This window comes from Lutjanus erythropterus, chromosome 7 (assembly GCF_056507025.1).
Source record: "Lutjanus erythropterus isolate fLutEry1 chromosome 7, fLutEry1.hap2, whole genome shotgun sequence".
NCBI lineage: Eukaryota > Metazoa > Chordata > Actinopteri > Lutjaniformes > Lutjanidae > Lutjanus > Lutjanus erythropterus.
This window is the reverse complement of record NC_139323.1, coordinates 32,846,824-32,870,909: the sequence shown is the minus strand read 5'-3', so window position 1 is coordinate 32,870,909 and position 24,086 is coordinate 32,846,824. Positions and strand designations below refer to the sequence as shown.

The 24,086-nt window shown below is 42.9% G+C and overlaps 1 protein-coding gene across 2 annotated transcripts in view; it reads left to right on the top strand.

Moving 5' to 3' along the window:
* The first annotated feature begins 3,968 nt into the window (after window positions 1-3,968).
* The window catches only part of LOC146324268 (carboxyl-terminal PDZ ligand of neuronal nitric oxide synthase protein-like), a 286,524-nt gene continuing 266,406 nt past the window's right edge, over window positions 3,969-24,086 (top strand). For both annotated transcript variants that reach the window (XM_084723578.1, XM_084723576.1), the window contains exons 1-2: window positions 3,969-4,415; window positions 4,769-4,840. In XM_084723578.1, the coding sequence (XP_084579704.1) occupies window positions 4,311-4,415; window positions 4,769-4,840 (177 nt within the window). In that variant the 5' untranslated portion in view covers window positions 3,969-4,310. The remainder of the gene's footprint in view (window positions 4,416-4,768; window positions 4,841-24,086) is intronic.

Sequence of the window (24,086 nt, the reverse complement as noted above, 5' to 3'; positions counted from 1 at the left end):
ACCATAAAAAGCTTTTGTGGTATTGCTCACCCACTCTGCAGAGAGAGTCTACAGTATTGCAGCCAGGTTTTTTTGTTTGCTGTGTGGCTGTGAAAGCCTTACATGCTGCCTTTTGCCTTTTAAGTGGAACCATGCTGTTATTGTGCACTGATCTCCAAAACCCACTTCATGTAGGGAGCATTTGCTTAAAAAGCCAAAGCCCTAATCAACAGATCAACATGTATTTGAAGACCTAGCAGGGATTAGGTCGCTCTCTAGCCTTTTTGAAGAGCCTTAAGAGCACTCGGGGCCCCGCAGAGGGGAACCGGTTGTATTCAGCAATAATTCCTCATGCAGAGACACCAGCTGTTCTTGTCTGCAGTCTAGCTGTTTGTCTGTCAAGAGAGCAAGGTGGCTGTGACCTCAGGGACTTTTAAAGACAAATAGTGTTATACAGCAGTCTTTATGGGGACATCCTTCACATTACTGCAGAGAGAACTAAGACTACTGCTTCATGGTTGTGTGCCTTCACCAACCAAGTCGCTATCCATACTCATATAATATATAGTAAAATATATGTAATGAAGATTTTAAAAGAATCTCATGAACGGTATTAACAGAGGTGACAAAAGTAGAAGTACAGATACAGGCTCTGAAATATATTCAAAGCATAAAAGTGAGAAGCGTCTTGTACGTCTTATTTTGTCTTTTATGTTGCTTTTCTCCTCTTATGCCTTTTTCGTCTGGTCACATCTTTTACGTTGTACATGAGCTGCCTCTGGTGGTGCATGAAGGAATGCCTGTTTTGAAGATATAAGGAGCTGAAAATACAGATATTTGTGTTAAAATGTAAGGAGTAAAAGTAGTCAGAAAACTAAATATTCAAGTAAAGATATGTGAAAACTACTTAATGACAGTAACTAACCATCTTTACTTCTTTACTTCTTTGCCTCTGTGGGCATATTAATTGGCAAAATGGATGTTATACTGATCTGTATTGACTAGTTTGTTAGAATTACAGAATGAAATTCTTGAGTTACGGCCAAAAACATGTTTTGTGAGTTCACACTGACCTTGATCTTTGACCCCGAAATTCTAATAAGCTCATCCTTGAGTCCGAATGGAAAATTGTACTAAATTACAAGAAATCAAATCCAGATGTTCCTGAGATATTGCAGAAAAATGGGGCCGGCTCTGAGGTCACGGTGATCCTGACCTTTGATCTCCGAATTCTAATCTGTTCAGCCTCGAGTCCAAGTGGACGTTTGAGCCGAATTTGAAGAAATTCTCTTAAAGTTTTCTTGAGATTTCACATTCGCAATAATGGGATGGAAATGAGGTCACAGGGACCTTCACCTCTTACCACCAAAATCTAACCAGTTCATCCTTGAGTCCTACTGAAGGTTTTTGCCGAGTTTGAAAAAAACATAACTCCCTGAAAACTTAACGCATGGACATTGTCTCACCTTGTTTTGTTTCTTTCAGTTCAAAGAAGCATCACACAGGCAGCGTTCAAAAATTAAATGGAAGGAATGAATTAATGATGCTGTTTTAATTTGAATTTATAAAGCAAAGCAGGACGATAATCGTGAGTGAGGGCTGAATGGTACATGACGAAATTTGGCACCAGATGCCATTCTGAACCCATAACATCCAGAGTAAATCATATGCAACATCATCCTGCCACCCTATAAGCCCCCAGGACACCATTAGCAGCTGTACTTCATATATTTCCAAAGTGGTGATGAGAATGTGAATTACTGCTGCCCCACTTCCCCTTTCCTCCCCGCCTGGGACCACCTTTGGGGAAGCGCTGCATCTTTACTCGCAGGATGACACAGATGGTCCGTGCATTATACAACATGACAACAACTGCATTAAACATGAACACGGCTCTACTGTGTCTACTGACCACATATCACTGTGGTTTATGGAGGGTCTCCTGCGCTGGAGACACTTCAATTCCAGATGCTTGAACAGAATGAGGATGCTCAGACTGAGGGAGCTTTTTAAAAATTATTTATTAATAACACTCGCATGCTATCATTGTACATGATCTATAACTTAGCGACATTAACTGTAGCTTATGTTTTGACCATATTATGTTTGGGATGATATTATTTTTAGATTTTAGACTAAAGCTACTTTTTTGTAGCATTATTCAGCAACTTAAATATGATCTGACTCATGCTGATGCAAGTGACCTCTCTCTTTTTCCTGTAATAGCGACAGAGTGGCCTAGCTAGCTAATCTACATCAATCATTCAGAAGCTAGTTAGCTAGCATTTAGCTAACTTGTGATGTGAATAGCTGCTGCTTTTACAGCAATGTCTTTAAACCATCTTCAAAATGTGGTTTTCTTTTTCAATTAGACAGCACATAGAGGTATATTTTTGCTATTTTGCTTTACCTAAAGTAATGAATAGAAGTCTGATTTTTACCGAAATGCCACTTCATCTTTTCTCATCAGGATTAAGGTTAGAAAATGGCATTTGTTCCCTGAAGAAAAATGTAGTGGCATGGACTTGTGAGCTTGCAGACTGCAAACACCTGGTGAAAAAATGTGAAAGGCTGTATCCAGAGCCAGTGTTTGGTTTGTCCGTTCTGAGCTACTGCAGAAACATGGCGATGCATTATGGAGGAATCTGTGGAAGAGAACCCCATCCCTCTGTAGAGATAAATGGTTTGTTCCAACGCACCGAAAACAGCAATTCTTATTTTCTGCTGATATACCTAAATTTTTGCCATATTTGGCCAGTAACTCTCCTTAAATCTAATACGCTGGACTTTAAAAAGAGCAAAGTGAAGATTCAGATGCTATGTTCTGTCTTTACATGTTTGATTATTAATGCATCCTGTCCACAGTTGGTGCAATGATGCAAAAAAAATGAAAAAACAATAAATGTGTACAAACTTTTTATTCATTTCAGTGGGTTAATTTGTTATGTGTGTGTCAGAGACAGAAAACTGAAAGAGAGAAATCATATCATTATACTTGCCAACCCTCCAGAAAATCCCAGGAGACTTCAGTTTTTCATTGCAGTTTCCCTATTTCCTCCTCGGACCACAGTTCCCCTTTATTTCTCAAATCTGGTACATCGTGTATAAGCACTATACGACTTTAAAAGTCAAGATATGATACAATATGACGACACCAAAGCAGACTTCCTACGAAGAATTCCTATTTCTTAAGAAGAGTTTTGCTTTTGTAAAATCTGACGCATCAATTTTCTTTCAAGAGAAGGGACAAAAAAATCCAAATCCTCACTATTTGTGAGGTCCCAATGTGAGGAAGTATTATTTCTTATTCTCATCTTTCTTGATTTCTCCACATGGCCACTAGTTGGTAGCCTTGCCCTTCTTACTCCATACACAGGCAGGGGTTTGTGGCCACTTCACATCAGCCCCATCTGTAAACTCCTGTGAACATTTTTTATTCCCATCAGAACAGATTGGATTTGAATTGAATTCTTAGGGTGTAAATTACCATCTGACGTACTATTTTTTTTCTTCAGTCAAAGGATGCCATTCTTTTTGCGTTAGCCAGCAGGTAATTTATTTTCCAAATGTTCTTATTGTGCTAATAAAAACATTGCAAATTAATGCATCACCTCTGAAAATAACAAATCAAACGTTTACGGAATAGAAATATGACCGTGCAGTAGGCGACACCATTCATTCAGGTTATTCTCATGAGCGTGCCTGTGTGTGTGTGTGTGTGTGTGTGTGTGTGTGTGTGTGTGTGTGTGTGTGTGTGTGTGTGTGTGTTTGCGTGTTTGTGTGTGCGTGTGTGTGTGTGTGTGTGTGGAGGGTAGGAGGGGAAAAGAGGGGGCAGGTACCAGGCTTCGAGCCCCTCCTCCAGGGAGCCACGGTGCGCCTCTGTTCCAATGGAAACAGGTGGGATCCCCGGACTCCTCCAATCACACCCTCCCTCCGCGCGGGGGGTTGGGGGCGGAGGGGTAGAGTCCGGGGCAGGAGGCAGGACCCAACCAACTTCCACACTCACCACAGGAAAAGTCGGGAAAACGCATCTGTCCGCACGCACGTCGCTGTTTCTAGAGGCTTACATGTGTTTTGTTTTTTCAAAGCAGTGAGGGCGAATATATCCGCCGGAGCGCTGGTGAAGTAGTTGCCGCCACTTGGCCGCTGTTGAGGGCGGTGTAGCCGCGTTGCAACGCCGGGACGGTTCGCTGCGATGGAGACCGTGCACTAAAACCGGATTTTGGGATTGTTTTTTCTTGGATTACTTGCCTGTTAAACCGACCCGGGTTCGCTTCCCGCTGATATTCTTCTGTTTCATCTGGTAGTGTGGAGTAGAAAATAGTTTTAAAATGCCTGCAAAAACCAAGTACAACCTCGTTGATGATGGACATGATTTGAGGATCCCGCTGCACAACGAGGAAGCATTCCAACATGGGATCAACTTCGAGGCAAAGGTAAATTCACAAGCAACTGTAAAGAGTAGATAGCTTGTCGTTAACGTTTTTATCTCGTGTGTTTTGTGTGTTGACTTCCGAGCTAACGTGTCTAAACAGCCAAACTGAACTTCTCTGTTCAGGGTTTGTATTAAAAAAATTGGTTTAAAGAACCTCAGACGACCTGTTTGGTACCGAAATCTTTAATCCCGAGAGATTTTAGCTCGCAAATTGTCAGACAGTTGAGACTGAAGTTAGTTAATTATTACCTTAAGTTGGCACTTGGACTGTTTATATCAATGAAAATCAAGTGTGTACCACTTATTGTTTCATTAATGTGTTGTACCTGTCATATTTTACCTTCCTGGCAACAGTACATCGGCAGTCTGGATGTGACGCGGCCGAGCAGCCGAGTGGAGATAGTGGCTGCGATGAGAAGAATACGGGTGAGTGCACTCTGCACCAAACTCCCTTTAAAAAGCCTGCGATTTTTCTTATTCTCGTTTAGCAGCTAATAGGGACAGAAAATAGAGTACAACACGAGGTGTTTTTAGGATTAATTGTGTCCCACTGCTGTATTCGGCGAAGGCAGACTTGACTAAACAGCAACTTCTATCAGGAAAGAGACAACTTTTTTGGAACAGGTTTGCTGTCCACCCTGCTGAAGCACATTTTGATGGAAGACTGTGTGAATATGAGACGTCCAAGTTATGTCAAGTGAAATATTACTGAAGTGCTTGTATTTTTGTTTTTCTGATGCTGAAGTGCCCAGTTTAGTTGTGAAAGGTATAATATTAGATTATTTGGATAATGGTTGGTGGAAGCCCCAGGGAATGGCATGATAAATCACCAAAATGAGGCATAAACAGATGATTAGACTCAGTAAGTACAGTTTAGTCATTTAGAAATAGACTGCATGAATGTTAGTTATGAAATTGCTCTGGAGTTTGAATGGCCAGACTTTGCACTGTCACACAGTTGGTTTGCCTGTCTGGAGGTTTGGTCTCACATGTGTTATGTGTTGAACTTTCTTTACAAAACTCCCTTTCAGATCTTGCAAATTTTCACATCCTGGCTTATCAACTAATGAGCATATCTGGTTGAAAATGGCATGAGTAATTTTGGGATTAAGTGTAGCCCAATGCTGTATTCAACACATGTATGCTTGACTCAACAGCAACTTCTATAAGGAAAGAGAGAATCAACTCACTTTGATGGACTCAGGGAATATGTTTGTATTTCTGATGCCGAATTGCCCAGTTGAATTGTGAAAATTGTGTTATTAGATTATTTGGATAATGACTGGATGAAGCCCCAGGAAAATGGCACAACAAATCACCAAAATGAGGCATAAAGTGGTGTAAAACAGATGATTAGGCACAGTAACTACAGCGTTATCATTCAGACATACCACTGTAGTTATGAAAGCACCCTGGAGTTTAAAACATGCAGACTTTGTATTGTCTTGGACTTGGCTTTCCTGGCTGGAGGTTTGGTCTCCCCCGTGTTTTTACACTGTATTGAAGTTTCTTAACAAAACTCCCTTTTAGATCTTGTAAAGTTCTTCACGTATCAGCTAATGAGCATATCTGGTAGAATATGACATTAGATGTTGCCAGCTGCTATATTCGGCACATGTTGGTTTGACTGAACAGCAACTTCTATCAGGAAAACCTCAACTTTTTGAACTGGTTGGTGAAGCTAATTTTGACCGAAGATTGTGGGACTATGAGCTGTTATGTGGAGTAACTAATTATTGAGACTGTATGAATTCTAGATAATGAAAGCACTTTGGAGCTTAAATGTGCAGAATCTGTGCTGTCTCGGACTTGGTTTGCCTGGCGGGAGGTTCGGTCTCCCATGTGCTCGGTCACCGCGTTGAAGTTTCCTTTGAAGCAATGCACTGGAGTGTGATCCCCTCCCCTCCCTCGTCTCTCCCTCTTTCTGCTGTGTAAACCTAAGATTTACGGCTTTTTCAGCCCCAGAAAGTAGACTTAATCTTAATCAGTGTGTCTGCCAGCTTGGCAGCAGTTGGCTTAGCAACCTAATATAGGTTGTGCCAGTGGTGTAGAGGTATTTGAGGATTGTGGTGATGAACTGGTAGGTGTGCTGGGATTAACTGATGATTTGTTCAAAACCAGGAGCTCACACACATGCCGCTGCAGTCATTAGAGGCATGCATTTTGTTTGTGCCTTATTACCGATGGATTTTAAAGGGACTTGAGAGCAAAACCTACATTAAAACAGCACAATTTAATTCAATTTTCATGACATTTTATTTCAAATAACTGCCATTTTCTATTAAACTGACTGTAATTTCATTTCCCCAGTGACAGCAGGAGTGTAGTCTTTACCTGCATGTTGGTTTGTGATCAAGTTCATCCCAGCAGGACACCCACTCTCATATGTATGAGCGCACAAACAGTCGAACATAAGGTGCAAAATGTTCTTATTGCTCTTTTCAGAGAAGGAACCTGCTCCTATAAAGTGGACCTCCCAGTGTACTGCCATGGCAGCTGTTGTTGTTGGCAGGAAAACAGGCTTTGGTTTGGCCCCTTCAGTGTGAAAATGGTTTGACACTGGTTTGACAACACAATGGAGGGAAACCACAGGTATCCAACTTGGAAGGGAGGTCACACTGGAAAGCATGAGACCGCTGGAGTAGCTCTGACGGCATTTGTTTGACTTGGGCGGCAAGTAAGCCAAACCAACCTAAACTGAGTTGATCAAGGAAAAAAGATGAGATTGAATCCTTTTAGAACAAGCTTGTTTTGGCAAATTTACAGGGATTTGCATGTTTTAAAAGAAGAGAGGTATTTTACATCAGGTAGTTTACTAAGGGCTGGGCAATATAGCAATATTATTTCATATTGTGATATGAGACTAAATATTGTCTTAGATTTTAGATATCATTATATTGTGAAACAGCCCCAGCTTTGTCTTTTCCTGTTTTTAAAGGCTGCTTCACAGTAAAGTCATGTAATTTTCTGAACTTGCCAGACTGTTCTAGCTCTTCAGTATTCACCTTTATCCACTTAGTTAATATATCCACATTACTGATTATAATTAATTAAAAAAATCTCATTATCTTAATTGAATTAATTGACTGATATGAGACTGACTGACTGTCGTGTTGGGTTTTTATTCTGATTCAGAATCTGATGCTACATATGGAGTCCACCTTTTATTTAATCCTTATTGCTTTAGGTTTTTCTGTCATCACTTATATGTTATGAGATATTTGGTGCTTATTCTGGTTAAAAAAAATAATTCTCTCCCTCTCTCACCATGCACAAATCGAATGCGCACTGGTTAATAATTTTATTGGATACCCAAAATTGGTTTGTTCAGTGGCGTTAAGGGACCACTAGGAATATCAAAATTGCTTCATGCTTATATTATACTTTGGTGTCACTATGGTTCAGGCAATGTCTATGCTAGCTACTGTGAGCCTTTATCAACACAGCATTAAGTTCCACAAACAACCTGATTCCTTTGCGCTTTTTAGTTCAACTTGCTACGATAAAAAGTACTTTTTGCCAGCTAGCTTTTGATATATCATAGCAACTACTAACAAAACAGACTGCTAAAGAGAACCTTACAGAAGAACCAGGAGTTTAAGTGACTATAGGACACATCTTAGGACATAATTTACTGTTTTTTTGTGCCGCCAGTCTCCTCAGCTAGCTGAGAAGTCTTGGTTGTTTTTCATCAGAAACCATGCCCTCAGGAAATGTCAAATCACGATTCACTGGAAAAGTCAACAAGTGTCACAGTTACAGGAGGCCGTGTTAATTGCCCGACATTGTTTTTTTTCCTGTAATATTTTTTTACATAAAGTTACATTTGGGCCACCTAAACTATACTTAAAAGCACTTACATCTTTCCCTGCTTTAGTTAGAGAAATTGCTGGATGTTTTTACCTTGAAGTGATACAGAAAGTGCTGGGGAAGTGTTTGTTGTCAAAGCATTGTGAATGCACAGATCAGAGGCTTGTTGAATGAACAGGAATATACAGGTACATCAAAACAATGACACTGTAGACTACATTACACACACGAAAGCATACACAGGTTTTATGTAACAGATTTACAGACCACTGGAAAGCCTTTTCACACCTCGGCACCCCTGTTCAGTCACTGTAAGAAGTGGGGGTTAACGTCTGGAATCAGAAAAGATGTTCAGTCATTTATCTCAGTCTTGTCATGTAGCAGAAATAGTTTTGCCACAGAAAGGTTTTTTATTTTTTTTTACTTTTCCACTTTGGAAAAAAGTCAGCCCTGACAGTACTTTTAGCTGCATCAAGCACAATCTTTGCTTACTGTTCAAAGTACTTCAGGCACAATGAAGCATGGACAGGCTTGTCTAGTTTACACTTTCATGTAACTTTTGATGCCTCGTGGAGTTTTCTGACAGAAAGTTTGGTAAAATGATGCTCCTCGCAGTGTCTGCTCTTTTCCAAGATTTCTATCAGCCTGTCTTTCTGCACAGTCTGTCAGAGCTATGCTGGTTGCCAGGCAACCCGGTTGATGTATGGTGTCATTGTTCATTGTGTGCATGAGTCACCTGTAAGCCAGTAGCTGATAACAAACTAATGACATGGCAAAGCAGGAAACAGCCACGTACAGTGGAGCAATACATGCAGCACTGCAGGATGTGGTGTTTGTCAATCTCAAGTGTACATGCTCATGCACACATATTGACACATGCACGCACACACGCACACACACACACACACACACACACACACACACACACACACACACACACACACACACACACACACACACTTTTTTGTTGTGCCTGTTATTCTCGAATGATTAATGACTCTTTCCAGAAATAAATGGGGGAAACAAATTTTATCACAGATGGAAAAACTATTTTAGCTTCGCTTTGTGAAACTCACCTGCTAGTTGAAAAAAAAAAGTATTGCTCAAAAAGTTTTGTTTACTCGTTCATCAACTGTATCTGAATGGTTCCTTTTATGTTTTAAGGCTGCAACTCCCAATTATTTTCATTATTGATTAGCCTTGTTTTTTTTGTTTTTTTTTTGGCAATCGTTTGGTGAATCAATCGGCTGTTCTTTATAACGAATCAAAAACTGCAAACCGTAATTTGCGATGTGTGGCATTTCTGCTTGATTAATGACCTAAAATGTTGCTGATTAATATTCTGATGGAATTTCAATGCTATTTCTGTTGTCATGTTTTGTCGATGAACAATTGATACATTTTGTAAACCATCTGATATGGATTGGATGAGCTTTAGAAAGAGAGGACAACCACCGCAAATCCAACTTGTCTTTTTTTTTCTGAGACACACACTGAGTTGAAGATGCTGTGTAATACAAAGGCTCTTATAAATGACATTTTTTAATAATATTATTATTAGGCCTATCATCTGGCAAAGTGTGGTGGCAGCTTATCTGGCTAAAAGGAGATGAGACTTTTACAGTGAATAAAGGGATTAATTTCTCATTAATCTGGGTTAACTGACCGTAGGAAGATTGAGCAGCATGGGATGAGAAGATTAGATGTGTCTGAGGAGACGTCTGAGGAGACTGAAAGAGCACAGCGGTGGTGGTGGAGCGAGGAGAAAGAGAGAAATAAAAAAAAATACTTGTCCATTCCTCCAGCTGCCTGACCGAACAGTGTACACCGAGACCTTTGTGTGTTCACCGGGCTGCTAACGAGCATCTTTGTAACACCAATTAACTGGCGAGAAAACACAGTTGAAGTTCATTAATCAGGGTTTCAGTGTACACTTAAGTGTCCCGTTGTTTTAACACTTTTCAGTGTACAGTGTAGTTAGGTCTGGAGTGCAGAAACGGTCAGGAGGCAGTGTTTAGCATTTTAATGATGCATCATTGGAGTGTAATAACTTGAGTCAGTGAAGTGGCTGGTTGGGAGCCATCATGATGATGTTGACCTGGTTATGTGGTGCTCTTGTGATGGTTCTGTTCTCTCACCCACACAACACTTTTACACCAGGGTTATCGCAAGAAAGCGTCAGGGTGATATGCTTGTTAATACTTAACTATAGGTGTCAGCAGTATAGATAAAATCCTCGCATTATATACTAATTGAGTAATAGTTCAGCTCTAATCACGATACTGACTGCGGATGTAAAGATACCAAAAACTCAGTGTATGATACCGTGATAAAAGGTCCACAATATGATATTTATCACAAATATAATAAATATATAATAAAAACTGTCCTTTAAAATAGTAAATTCGAAGTGTATACAGCATGTTTTGTTTGAATTATATTAGTTTTTCTTTTAGCTTAAAGTGTGTCCACTCTCCTTTTCTTAATAAATAAAAACAATTGACCCTTCCTAAGTCCCGCCCCTTTTCCCTTTGTGCTCCAATAATAGTTGAACCAGCTGGATACCTCCGTTTCCTGTAAAAGCGACATACAGGATCACATCTTTAGTCGACTAATGTAAGCAAAATGCAAGCTAACTAGCGAACTAATAATTAATGTACACTAGCTAGCCGGCTAGCTAGCATTTTGCCGACATTAGCTAAGTTACATGTTGCTTTTACAGGTCCTTAGCAATGTTTTGAGAAAAACATTTTTTTCAACATAGATGAGACTGGCAAGTACACCAAACAGTAAAGGAGAAAGTTGATCAAGGTACCAAGCTTGTTCAATTGTCATTTGAGTACAGACTGAAAAAGGGTGGAGCTTATAAGGGTCAATTGGCATTAATTGTTTTTGGCAATGCGATGCAGCAGTCAGTAGCAATCCTCTTACAAGATAACATTTATATAATAAAATAATTAACCATGTAGTATCACAGAAGATACTGTCACAGTCCAGTATGGTTTGCTTTATTGCAATATATTGATATTTTATATATTGTTACATCCATATATTGACATACATCATGAAATTATCTGAAAATTCAGAGTATAAAACTGTTTATAGATAAAATAACATGGTGAGTTTTTGATCTGATGAATCACATAGACTATGATAAATCAGGGTACTTTATCATGACAGAATCTTATAAATACAAACTGATTTATGTCTATGACATATCAAAAATAGTGACTCTGAACTTATTAGAGCTGAAACTGCTGAAATTTGATGAACCTCATTATTTTTTGAGTCAACCTGACAAGGATGACTGATTTATAGGGATGTTCAAAAGAAAAAAATAAGGCAAAAAGAATTATGTCCTCATAAATTTAAAAAGCTGTAACAAGCAAGTGTTTGATGTTTTTACCGCCAAATGACGGGAGCAATTAATCAGTTTTAAAATTCATAATTGCAGCTCATAATTGTGAGTTGATTGATTTTCTGTGGTCCCCAGAGGCTTCGACATGACAAGAATAAAACTACTTGGCAAGGATTTTCAGAAATTTCAAATAATGAAATATCAGCATCTTAATTCACCCATCTTGCCAGATTGTCCCTGCAGGTATCAATACAGTATCACATAAAGATGAACGAGCTGTAATATTTGTGGTGAGGCAGCACTATTACCTGCTACAGCTAAGCTGAATGACTCAGGGAAGTAATTACATGGTTGTTTGTGCTTTTGACTTAGACTTTGCATATAATGCTCTATTTACTGCATCCATAGCAAAACACACACACACACACACACACACACACACACACACACACACACACACACACATCGTGTTTACACTCATAAGGGAGCAGAGGCTTTATTTACTCAAGAACTGTCTCAGCACATTAACCACAACTCCTCTGTCATGACTTTGTCTGGAATTTATAATGACATCCTTATTTATAAGACCTCACAGTGTTTTATTATAGACCCAGCAGGTGATGCTGCAGGTGGGAATGACAGATCATCACAAAAACAGGAGAAAATAGAAATAAAGAGGAGAAACAAATTGGGTAAGAGGATGATAATGATGATGAGAAAGTTTAAGTGACAATCATTATTATGCAACATCAAGAGTGAGTTTGTATTTTGGCTGTTGTCTCACAGATCTGCTTTTAATTAGCGGCGTCTGGAGTTAACCTGCCTCAGTTTGATTGACGTTAACAAGGTAAAGGAGCTCAATGCCTCTCCCGTCAATCCACCCGGATTAATATATGTACGTCACAGCAGAGGTGTCTTGCATTAAGAAGGACAGACCTCCAAACAGTCTCTATTTCTGGTGAACACAGTGCACTTTTTTCCTTTGCTTCATGATAAATGCATTTTATCAGCACACAGCTCTGTGATACTCTACAGCCTTATATCATTATTCAGCACAGCAAGGACATTAATGAGAAGAACTGTGGGTCCTGGGTATTTTTTAATAGTGGAAATTGATTTTTTTCAGATGGAATCCTATTTACAGGAGCAGATGGCATGTAAAAAGTTGCACAGTAACCAATTCACTCTAAAACTCAATGAAAAGTGGTGTCATTTATTTTAAAAATGTCCAAGCAGAAAGTGTCTCTGAAGAACCAGCATTTACTGTGAAATATATCCATGGCCACAATTCATGTGGCCAAAAACCCAAGCGGGAACTGAGCCAATCCTAGTTTATTAAAAGCTTGGCAAACTTGGCTGCCCTTCTCCATACATGCCTGTGCACTGTCCCTTGCTCTCCACAGCAACGGCGGAGTAGCGGCCCTGTCTGTTTAACACATCTGAGTAACAGACCGAATGACTCAGTGAGGAATAATGCTGCAGACATAACACTGTCGTGTCAGGTCAGAGGAAACTCATTCACATGCTTCTTAAGCCGCATTTCCACCCAAAGACTCCAGAATTTTTGCCCCCGGAATCACTTTTCAAGGAACTGCAGGATTCCTTAAGCCTTTTGTTGTCTGTGTTTCTCCTGGGGATGAAACGATAATCAGTTTTACAATAAACCATGATAAAATTCCAGGCAATTAGTATTATCTTTTCAAATTTTAATTAGGGCCCGAGCACCGAACCGGTGCGAGGACCCTATTGAAATCAAAGGAATTATTATTAGGGCCCGAGCACCGAACCGGTGCGAGGACCCTATTGGAATCGCAAGAGTTATTATTCTTATTTTTCCCGTGACGACAAATAAATCGCATTTTTGGGGGCCTTATCACATTCATAGGACCGCCAAATTTGGCGGGCGCGTCAGTCCCGGCGAAAAATTACGTATTTTAAGGGTCTCGAAAATGGGCGCGGCGAATTGGCTCAATAGCGCCATCTATAGACGAGCCCCGACGGCATGTTTGTCCGACGTGCACGAAACTTGGAACGCAGATAGAACACATCGGGACGCACAAAAAATCCTCTTGGAGCCATGGGCTAAACCCTACAGGAAGTCGGCCATTTTGGACGGCGCGGCCGATTTTGGCGTTTCGCACGTGTCGTATTTGAACGAACTCGTCCCACACGATTCGTCGTATCGACTTAAAAATCGCTGTGTACCATCTAGACAACATTGTGATCAAAAGTTATTGAAGGTTTACGTTTTTGATAAAGGGTCTGCGCTCCAGGTGGCGGCGAATTTTGATGTCTCGCCATGAAACAGGAAATGGCTATAATTTTGGGGTACATGGTCAGATCTGCACCAAACTTCATGTGTATGATCAGTGTATGGGCCTGATCACAAATATATGAAAATATTCCATAATTCTCATAGCGCCCCCTGGTGGTGACAGAAAATGACTTTTTTCAGGTTTTGACGTGCTGCTCCAAATGCATTCATTATTTCTAGCTCAAATTTGGTGAAGATAACCTTAACAAGTGGGTGATGCTACATTTTGAAGGGCGTGGCGGTCCGGCGAAGGGTGTCGACGCTAGAGAGCGGCGAAGGACCGCAGCCCGAAAAAACGACTTATTTAGCAATAACTTTTGTGTGCAAGTTTGTATCAGCATGAAATTTCATGTGTGCGTGACAGGTCCCGACCTGAACGTATGTTATTAATTTCGTCGATGGGCGTGGCCAAACGGCTTGACCACGCCCTTTAAACAGCAGCCCCCCCGCCACGTTTGACCGACGTGCACGAAACTTGGTACACATGTGTATCACACCCAGACGCACAAAAAAGTCTCTTGGACCCATAGGCCAAACCCCACAGGAAGTCCGCCATTTTGAATTTCCTGTTAGGTTTGGCGTTTCACTTGTCGCGCATTTTAACAAACTCCTCCTAGAGGAAGGATCAGAACAGCCTCAAATTCGCTGGCTACCTTCTGCACTACACTCTCAACAAAAGTTACTGAAAGATATTCCTCAAGTTGAAGGGCGTGGCCATAGTGGGGCGGCGAATGTTGGCGTTTCCCCATAAATTCAATTTTTTAATTTTTTGCTATAACTTCTGTATAAATGGTTCAATTTGCACCACACTTCACATGTCTGATAATAGTCTGGCCCTGAACACACCTATATGAAAATATTCCATAATTCTCATAGCGCCCCCTGTTGGTGGCAGGAAATGACATGTTTTACTGTTTGAGGTCCTGCTCCCACCACGTTGACCATATCACTCTGCAATCTGGTCTGAAAAGCCTTAAGACCATGATGATGCTACATCATGAAGATCAGGACGTCTCGTGAAACGGCGTGGCCCTGGCGGCGTGGCGAAGGTCCATGTTTCGCCAACACACAGGAAGTTGCTATAACTGGACTGTACGTGGTCTGATCTGCCTGAAACTTCACATGTTTATTAACAGTCCTGGTCTGAACATATGGTATGAGTTTCGTCCATGTCCGTGGCCAAATGGCGTGGCCACGCCCATTAACGCGTTTCGCCAAAACACAGGAAGTGGCTTTAGCCTCCCTGTACTTGGTCAAAACTGGCTGAAACTTTACATGTTCATTAACAGTCCCAGTCTGAACATGTGATATGAGTTTTGTCCATGGGCGTGGCCAAATGGCTTGACCACGCCCTTTGACGTGCGGCGCTGCAAATAGTGAGTTTCGCCGATGTTTACGAAAATTGGTACACATATGTATCACATGGAGATGAACAAAAAAGTCTCTTGGACCCATAGGCTAAAGTCAACAGGAAGTCGCCAATTTTGAATTTCGTGCTCAATTTTGGCGTTTTTCACATGACCTATTTTAACTAATTCCTCCTACAAAATTTTTTTCAACTGACTTCAACACTGGTGGGGAGCATCTAGACAAGTGTGTGCCTAAAACTTATTAAAAGATTTGCTCTGCATTAAACACTGTGGCTGTGGCGTGGCGCTGAATTTTGGCGTTTCGCCATGAAACAGGAAATTGCTATAAGTTTAATGTAAATTGTCCAATCTGCATCAAACTTCACATGTGTGATGATAGGCATGCCCTGAACACATCTACATAATACTGGGAGCAGGAAACAACTTTGAATTCCTTAAAAAAGTAGTTCACCCAAAAATGAAATTGCACTCAATATCTACTCATTCCTGTGCTGATGTGAGGAGGGATGAAGATCTCCAGTACACAAAATACTCGAAGAATTTCAACAGAAAACCAAACCATAGTGACATCCAGTGCAATTGAAATGAACAGTGATCAGTTTTACAATGTAAAACATGAACACAAAAAGCCCACAAAATGTCTCCATGCTGCACCAATGATTTCATGCTGGCAAACACTCAGACAACAGACAGAGTTTTTCTCAGAAACAGTGACCTGTTATGCATAGAGTTTCCTTAGCAAACTTTCAACAAGGAAGAAAATGTCTGAGCACTTGGACATAGAGGAGAAACAGTGTTTTTTGGCTGCAGCTGTGCTGCTTGGGATAGAGCTTGTGTACGTGCTTCAGCCATGTGCATGCATTTCCAGTCTCAGAGGCTACAGTTGACAATGAGGCTGAAAACACGGTGTAAATGGTGTCTTTTTGGGTTACATTTTACTGTCGCCTCTTACAGACACTTAAATCACACCGCAGGAGCGGTACAGAGACAGTTTGTGGGTTATTTGTGCGCACTTGAGGTCTTCACCCGTCCTCGCATCGGCACGGGGGAGAGTGGGTGTCGAATGCCGTTTGGTTTTCCGGGCTCACTGTGGCTTCGGGGCGACGTCCGACGGTCGCGGCCACGCGTAGCCTCTCCGCTCCGGGGCGGGTCCGGCCATCGGGAGGAGGTGGCCGGCCCCCCGAGTGGCGCGGGGGTGCTCGGGCCCGTCCAACGCTGCTTGCAGCTTTAATTAGGGCCCGAGCACCGAACCGGTGCGAGGACCCTATTGGAATCGCAAGAGTTATTATTCTTATTTTTCCCGTGACGACAAATAAATCGCATTTTTGGGGGACTTGCCATATAGGTAGGGCCGCCAAATTTGGCGGGCGCATCAGTCCCGGCGAAAAATTACGTATTTTAAGGGTCTCAAAAATGGGCGCGGCGAATTGGCTCAATAGCGCCATCTATAGACGAGCCCCGACGGCATGTTTCTCCGACGTGCACGAAACTTGGAATGCAGATAGAACACACCGGGACGCACAAAAAATCCTCTTGGAGCCATGGGCTAAACCCTACAGGAAGTCGGCCATTTTGGACGGCGCGGCCGATTTTGGCGTTTCGCACGTGTCGTATTTGAACGAACTCGTCCCACACGATTCGTCGTATCGACTTCAAAATCACTGTGTACCATCTAGACAACATTGTGATCAAAAGTTATTGAAGGTTTACGTTTTTGATAAAGGGCCTGCGCTCCAGGTGGCGGCGAATTTTGATGTCTCGCCATGAAACAGGAAATGGGTATAATTTTGGGGTACATGGTCAGATCTGCACCAAACTTCATGTGTATGATCAGTGTATGGGCCTGAACACAAATATATGAAAATATTCCATAATTATCATAGCGCCCCCTGGTGGTGGCAGAAAATGACTTTTTCCGGGTTTTGACATGCTGCTCCAAATGCATTCATTATTTTTAGCTCAAACTTGGTGAAGATGACCTTAACAAGTGGGTGATGCTATATTTTGAAGGGCGTGACGGTCCGGCGAAGGGTGTCGACGCTAGAGAGCGGCGAAGGACCGCGGTCCGAAAAAACGACATATTCATCAATAACTTTTGTGTGCAAGTTTGTATCAGCATGAAATTTCACATGTGTGTGACAGGTCCCGGTCTGAACGTATGTTATTAATTTCGTTGATGGGCGTGGCCAAACGGCTTGACCACGCCCTTTAAACAGCAGCCCCCACGCCACGTTTGACCGACGTGCACGAAACTTGGTACACATGTATATCACACCCAGACGCACAAAAAAGTCTCTTGGACCCATAGGCCAAACCCCACAGGAAGTCCGCCATTTTGAATTTCCTGTTAAGTTTGGCGTTTCACTTGTCGCGCATTTTAACAAACTCCTCCTAGAGGAAGGATCAGAACAGCCTCAAACTCGCTGGCTACCTTCTGCACTACACTCTCATCCAAAGTTACTGAAAGATATTCCTCAAGTTGAAGGGCGTGGCCATAGTGGGATGGCGAATGTTGGCGTTTCGCCATAAATTCAATTTTTTGATTTTTTGCTATAACTTCTGTGTAAAAGGTTCAATTTGCACCAAACTTCACATGTCTGATAATAGTCTGGCCCTGAACACACCTATATGAAAATATTCCATAATTTTCATAGCGCCCCCTGTTGGTGGCAGGAAATGACTTGTTTTACTGTTTGAGGTCCTGCTCCCACCACGTTGACCATATCACTCTGCAATCTGGTCTGAAAAGCCTTAAGACCATGATGATGCTATATCATGAAGATCAGGGCGTCTCATGAAACGGCGTTGCCCTGGCGGCGTGGCGATGGTCCATGTTTCGCCAACACACAGGAAGTTGCTATAACTGGACTGTACATGGTCAGATCTGCCTGAAACTTGACATGTTTATTAACAGTCCCAGTCTGAACATATGGTATGAGTTTCGTTGATGTCCGTGGCCAAATGGCGTGGCCACGCCCATTAACGCGTTTCGCCAAAACACAGGAAGTGGCTTTAACCTCCCTGTACTTGGTCAAAACTGCCTGAAACTTTACATGTTCATTAACAGTCCCCACCTGAACATGTGATATGAGTTTTGTCCATGGGTGTGGCCAAATGGCTTGACCACGCCCTTTGACGTGCGGCGCCGCAAATAGTGAGCTTCGCCGATGTTTACGAAAATTGGTACACATATGTATCACATGGAGATGAACAAAAAAGTCTGTTGGACCCATAGGCTAAAGTCAACAGGAAGTCGGCAATTTTGAATTTCGTGCTCAATTTTGGCGTTTTTCACATGACCTATTTTAACTAATTCCTCCTACAGAAATGTTTCAATTGACTTGAAAACTTGAGTGGACCAACTAGACAAGTGTGTGATTAAAACTTATTAAAAGATTTGGTCAGTGTTAAATGCTGTGGCTGTAGCGTGGCGGCGAATTTTGGCGTTTCGCCATGAAACAGGAAATTGCTATAAGTTTAGTGTAAATTGTCCAATCTGCATCAAACTTCACATGTGTGATAATAGGCATGCCCTGAACACATCTACATAATACTGGGGGCAGGAAATGACAGTGAATTCCTTTCAAAAGTAGTTCACCTAAGAATGAAATTGCACTCAATAGCTACTCATTCCTGTGCTGATGTGAGGAGGGATGAGGATCTCCAGTACAATTGTGTGCATGTATTTCCAGTGTCAGAGGCTACAGTTGACAATGAGGCTGAAAACACGGTGTAAATGGTGTCTTTTTGGGTTACGTTTTACTGTCACCTCTTACAGACACTTAAATCACACCGCAGGAGCGGTACGGAGACATTTTGTGGGTTATTTGTGCGCACTTGAGGTCTTCACCCGTCCTTGCATCGGCACGGCGGTGAGTGGGTGTCGAATGCCGTTTGGTTTTCCGGGCTCACTGTGGCTTCGGGGCGACGTCAGACGGTCGCGGCGACGCGTGGCCTCTCCGCCCGGGGCGGGTCCGGCCGGCGGGCGGCGGTGGCCAGCCCCCCCGAGTGGCGCGGCGGTGCTCGGGCCCGGTCACAGCTGCTTGCAGCTTTAATTAGGGCCCGAGCACCGAACCGGTGCGAGGACCCTATTGGAATCAAAGGAATTATTATTATTATTATTCTCGTGATGACAAATAAATCGCATTTTTGGGGGACTTGCCATATAGGTAGGGCCGCCAAATTTGGCGGGCGCGTCAGTCCCGGCGAAAAATTACGTATTTTAAGGGTCTCGAAAATGGGCGTGGCGAATTGGCTCAATAGCGCCATCTATAGACGAGCCCCGACGGCATGTTTGTCCGACGTGCACGAAACTTGGAACGCAGATAGAACACATCGGGACGCACAAAAAATCCTCTTGGAGCCATGGGCTAAACCCTACAGGAAGTCGGCCATTTTGGACGGCGCGGCCGATTTTGGCGTTTCGCACGTGTCGTATTTGAACGAACTCGTCCCACACGATTCGTCGTATCGACTTCAAAATCGCTGTGTACCATCTAGACAACATTGTGATCAAAAGTTATTGAAGGTTTACGTTTTTGATAAAGGGCCTGCGCTCCAGGTGGCGGCGAATTTTGATGTCTCGCCATGAAACAGGAAATGGCTATAATTTTGGGGTACATGGTCAGATCTGCACCAAACTTCATGTGTATGATCAGTGTATGGGCCTGAACACAAATATATGAAAATATTCCATAATTCTCATAGCGCCCCCTGGTGGTGGCAGGAAATGACTTTTTTCAGGTTGTGACGTGCTGCTCCAAATGCAATCATTATTTTTAGCTCAAATTTGGTGAAGATGACCTTAACAAGTGGGTGATGCTACATTTTGAAGGGCGTGACGGTCCGGCGAAGGGTGTCGGCGCTAGAGAGCGGCGAAGGACCGCGGCCCGAAAAAACGACATATTCATCAATAACTTTTGTGTGCAAGTTTGTATCAGCATGAAATTTCATGTGTGCATGACAGGTCCCGGTCTGAACGTATGTTATTAATTTCGTCGATGGGCGTGGCTAAACGGCCTGACCACGCCCTTTAAACAGCAGCCCCCCCGCCACGTTTGACCGACGTGCACGAAACTTGGTACACATGTGTATCACACCCAGACGCACAAAAAAGTCTCTTGGACCCATAGGCCAAACCCCACAGGAAGTCCGCCATTTTGAATTTCCTGTTAGGTTTGGCGTTTCACTTGTCACGCATTTTAACAAACTCCTCTTACAGGAAGAGTCAGAATAGTGTCAAATTCGCTGGCTACCTTCTGCACTACACTCTCATCCAAAGTTACTGAAAGATTTGGCTCACCTTGAAGGGTGTGGCCATAGTGGGGCGGCGAATGTTGGCGTTTCGCCATAAATTCAATTTTTTTATTTTTTGCTATAACTTCTGTATAAATAGTTCAATTTGCACCACACTTCACATGTCTGATAATAGTCCAGCCCTGAACAAACCTATATGAAAATATTCCATAATTCTCATAGCGCCCCCTGTTGGTGGCAGGAAATGACTTGTTTTACTGTTTGAGGTCCTGCTCCCACCACGTTGACCATATCAAACTCCAATCTGGTCTGAAAAGCCTTAAGACCATGATGATGCTATATCATGAAGATCAGGACGTCTCGTGAAACGGCGTTGCCCTGGCGGCGTGGCGAAGGTCCATGCTTCGCCAACACACAGGAAGTTGCTATAACTGGACTGTACATGGTCTGATTTGCCTGAAATTTCACAAGTTTATTAACAGTCCCAGTCTGAACATATGGTATGAGTTTCATCCATGTCTGTGGCCAAATGGCTTGGCCACGCCCATTAACGCGTTTCGCCAAAACACAGGAAGTGGCTTTAACCTCCCTGTACTTGGTCAAAACTGGCTGAAACTTTACATGTTCATTAACAGTCCCAGTCTGAACATGTGATATGAGTTTTGTCCATGGGCGTGGCCAAATGGCTTGACCACGCCCTTTGACGTGCGGCGCCGCAAATAGTGAGTTTCGCCGATATTTACGAAAATTGGTACACATATGTATCACAGGGAGATAAACAAAAAAGCCTCTTGGACCCATAAGCTAAAGTCAACAGGAAGTGAGCAATTTTGAATTTCGTGCTCAATTTTGCCGTTTTCCACATGACCTATTTTAACTAATTCCTCCTACACAGATGTTTCAACTGACTTCAAAACTGGCATGGAGCATCTAGACAAGTGTGTGATTACAACTTATTAAAGGATTTGGTCAGCATTAAACACTGTGGCTGTGGCGTGGCGCTGAATTTTGGCGTTTCGCCATGAAAGAGGAAATTGCTATAAGTTTAGTGTAAATTGTCCAATCTGCATCAAACTTAACATGTGTGATAATAAGCATGCCCTGAACACATCTACATAATACTGGGAGCAGGAAACAACACTGAATTCCTTTCAAAAGTAGTTCACCCAAAAATGAAATTGCACTCAATATCTACTCATTCCTGTGCTGATGTGAGGATAGATGAAGATCTCCAGTACACAAAATACTCCAAGAATTTCAACAGAAAACAAAACCATAGTGACATGCAGTGCAATTGAAGTGAAGAGTGATCAGTTTTATAATGAAAAAATGAACACAAAAAGCACGAATGATTTAATCCTGGAAACAACTCAGCTTCAGCCGTGTGCATGCATTTCCAGTCTCAGAGGCTGCAGTTGACAATGAGGCTGAAATCACGGTGTAAATGGTGTCTTTTTGGGTTACGTTTTACTGTCGCCTCTTACAGACACTTAAATCACACCGCAGGACCGGTACAGAGACATTTTGTGTGTTATTTGTGCGCACTTGAGGTCTTCACCCGTCCCTGCATCAGCACGGGGGTGAGCGGGTGTCGAGAGCCGTTTGGTTTTCTGGGGCGGACCGTGGCTTCGGGGCGACGTCGGACGGTCGCGGCGACGCGTGGCCTCTCCGCCCCGGGGCGGGTCCGGCCGGCGGGCGGCGGTGGCCGGCCCCCCCGAGTGGCGCGGCGGTGCTCGGGCCCGGTCACAGCTGCTTGCAGCTTTAATTAGGGCCCGAGCACCGAACCGGTGCGAGGACCCTATTGGAATCGCAAGAGTTATTATTCTTATTTTTCCCGTGACGACAAATAAATCGCATTTTTGGGGGCCTTATCATATTCATAGGACCGCCAAATTTGGCGGGCGCGTCAGTCCCGGCGAAAAATTACGTATTTTAAGGGTCTCGAAAATGGGCGCGGCGAATTGGCTCAGTAGCGCCATCTATAGACGAGCCCCGACGGCATGTTTGTCCGACGTGCACGAAACTTGGTACGCAGATAAAACACACCGGGACGCACAAAAAATCCTCTTGCAGCCATGGGCTAAACCCTACAGGAAGTCGGCCATTTTGGACGGCGCGGCCGATTTTGGCGTTTCGCACGTGTCGTATTTGAACGAACTCGTCCCACACGATTCGTCGTAATGACTTCAAAATCGCTGTGTACCATCTAGACAACATTGTGATCAAAAGTTATTGAAGGTTTACGTTTTTGATAAAGGGCCTGCGCGCCAGGTGGCGGCGAATTTTGATGTCTCGCCATGAAACAGGAAATGGCTATAATTTTGGGGTACATGGTCAGATCTGCACCAAACTTCATGTGTTTGATCAGTGTATGGGCCTGAACACAAATATATGAAAATATTCCATAATTGTCATAGCGCCCCCTGGTGGTGGCAGAAAATGACTTTTTCCGGGTTTTGACATGCTGCTCCAAATGCATTCATTATTTTTAGCTCAAATTTGGTGAAGATGACCTTAACAAGTGGGTGATGCTACATTTTGAAGGGCGTGACGGTCCGGCGAAGGGTGTCGACGCTAGAGAGCGGCGAAGGACCGCAGTCCGAAAAAACGACATATTCATCAATAACTTTTGTGTGCAAGTTTGTATCAGCATGAAATTTCATGTGTGCGTGACAGGTCCCGGCCTGAACGTATGTTATTAATTTCGTCGATGGGCGTGGCCAAACGGCTTGACCACGCCCTTTAAACAGCAGCCCCCCCGCCACGTTTGACCGACGTGCACGAAACTTGGTACACACGTGTATCACACCCAGACGCACAAAAAAGTCTCTTGGACCCATAGGCCAAACCCCACAGGAAGTCCGCCATTTTGAATTTCCTGTTAGGTTTGGCGTTTCACTTGTCGCGCATTTTAACAAACTCCTCCTAGAGGAAGGATCAGAACAGCCTCAAATTCGCTGGCTACCTTCTGCACTACACTCTCAACAAAAGTTACTGAAAGATATTCCTCAAGTTGAAGGGCGTGGCCATAGTGGGGCGGCGAATGTTGGCGTTTCCCCATAAATTCAATTTTTTAATTTTTTGCTATAACTTCTGTATAAATGGTTCAATTTGCACCACACTTCACATGTCTGATAATAGTCTGGCCCTGAACACACCTATATGAAAATATTCCATAATTCTCATAGCGCCCCCTGTTGGTGGCAGGAAATGACATGTTTTACTGTTTGAGGTCCTGCTCCCACCACGTTGACCATATCACTCTGCAATCTGGTCTGAAAAGCCTTAAGACCATGATGATGCTACATCATGAAGATCAGGGCGTCTCGTGAAACGGCGTGGCCCTGGCGGCGTGGCGAAGGTCCATGTTTCGCCAACACACAGGAAGTTGCTATAACTGGACTGTACATGGTCAGATCTGCCTGAAACTTGACATGTTTATTAACAGTCTGGGTCTGAACATATGATATGAGTTTCGTCCATGTCCGTGGCCAAATGGCGTGGCCACGCCCATTAACGCGTTTCGCCAAATCACAGGAAGTGGCTTTAACCTCCCTGTACTTG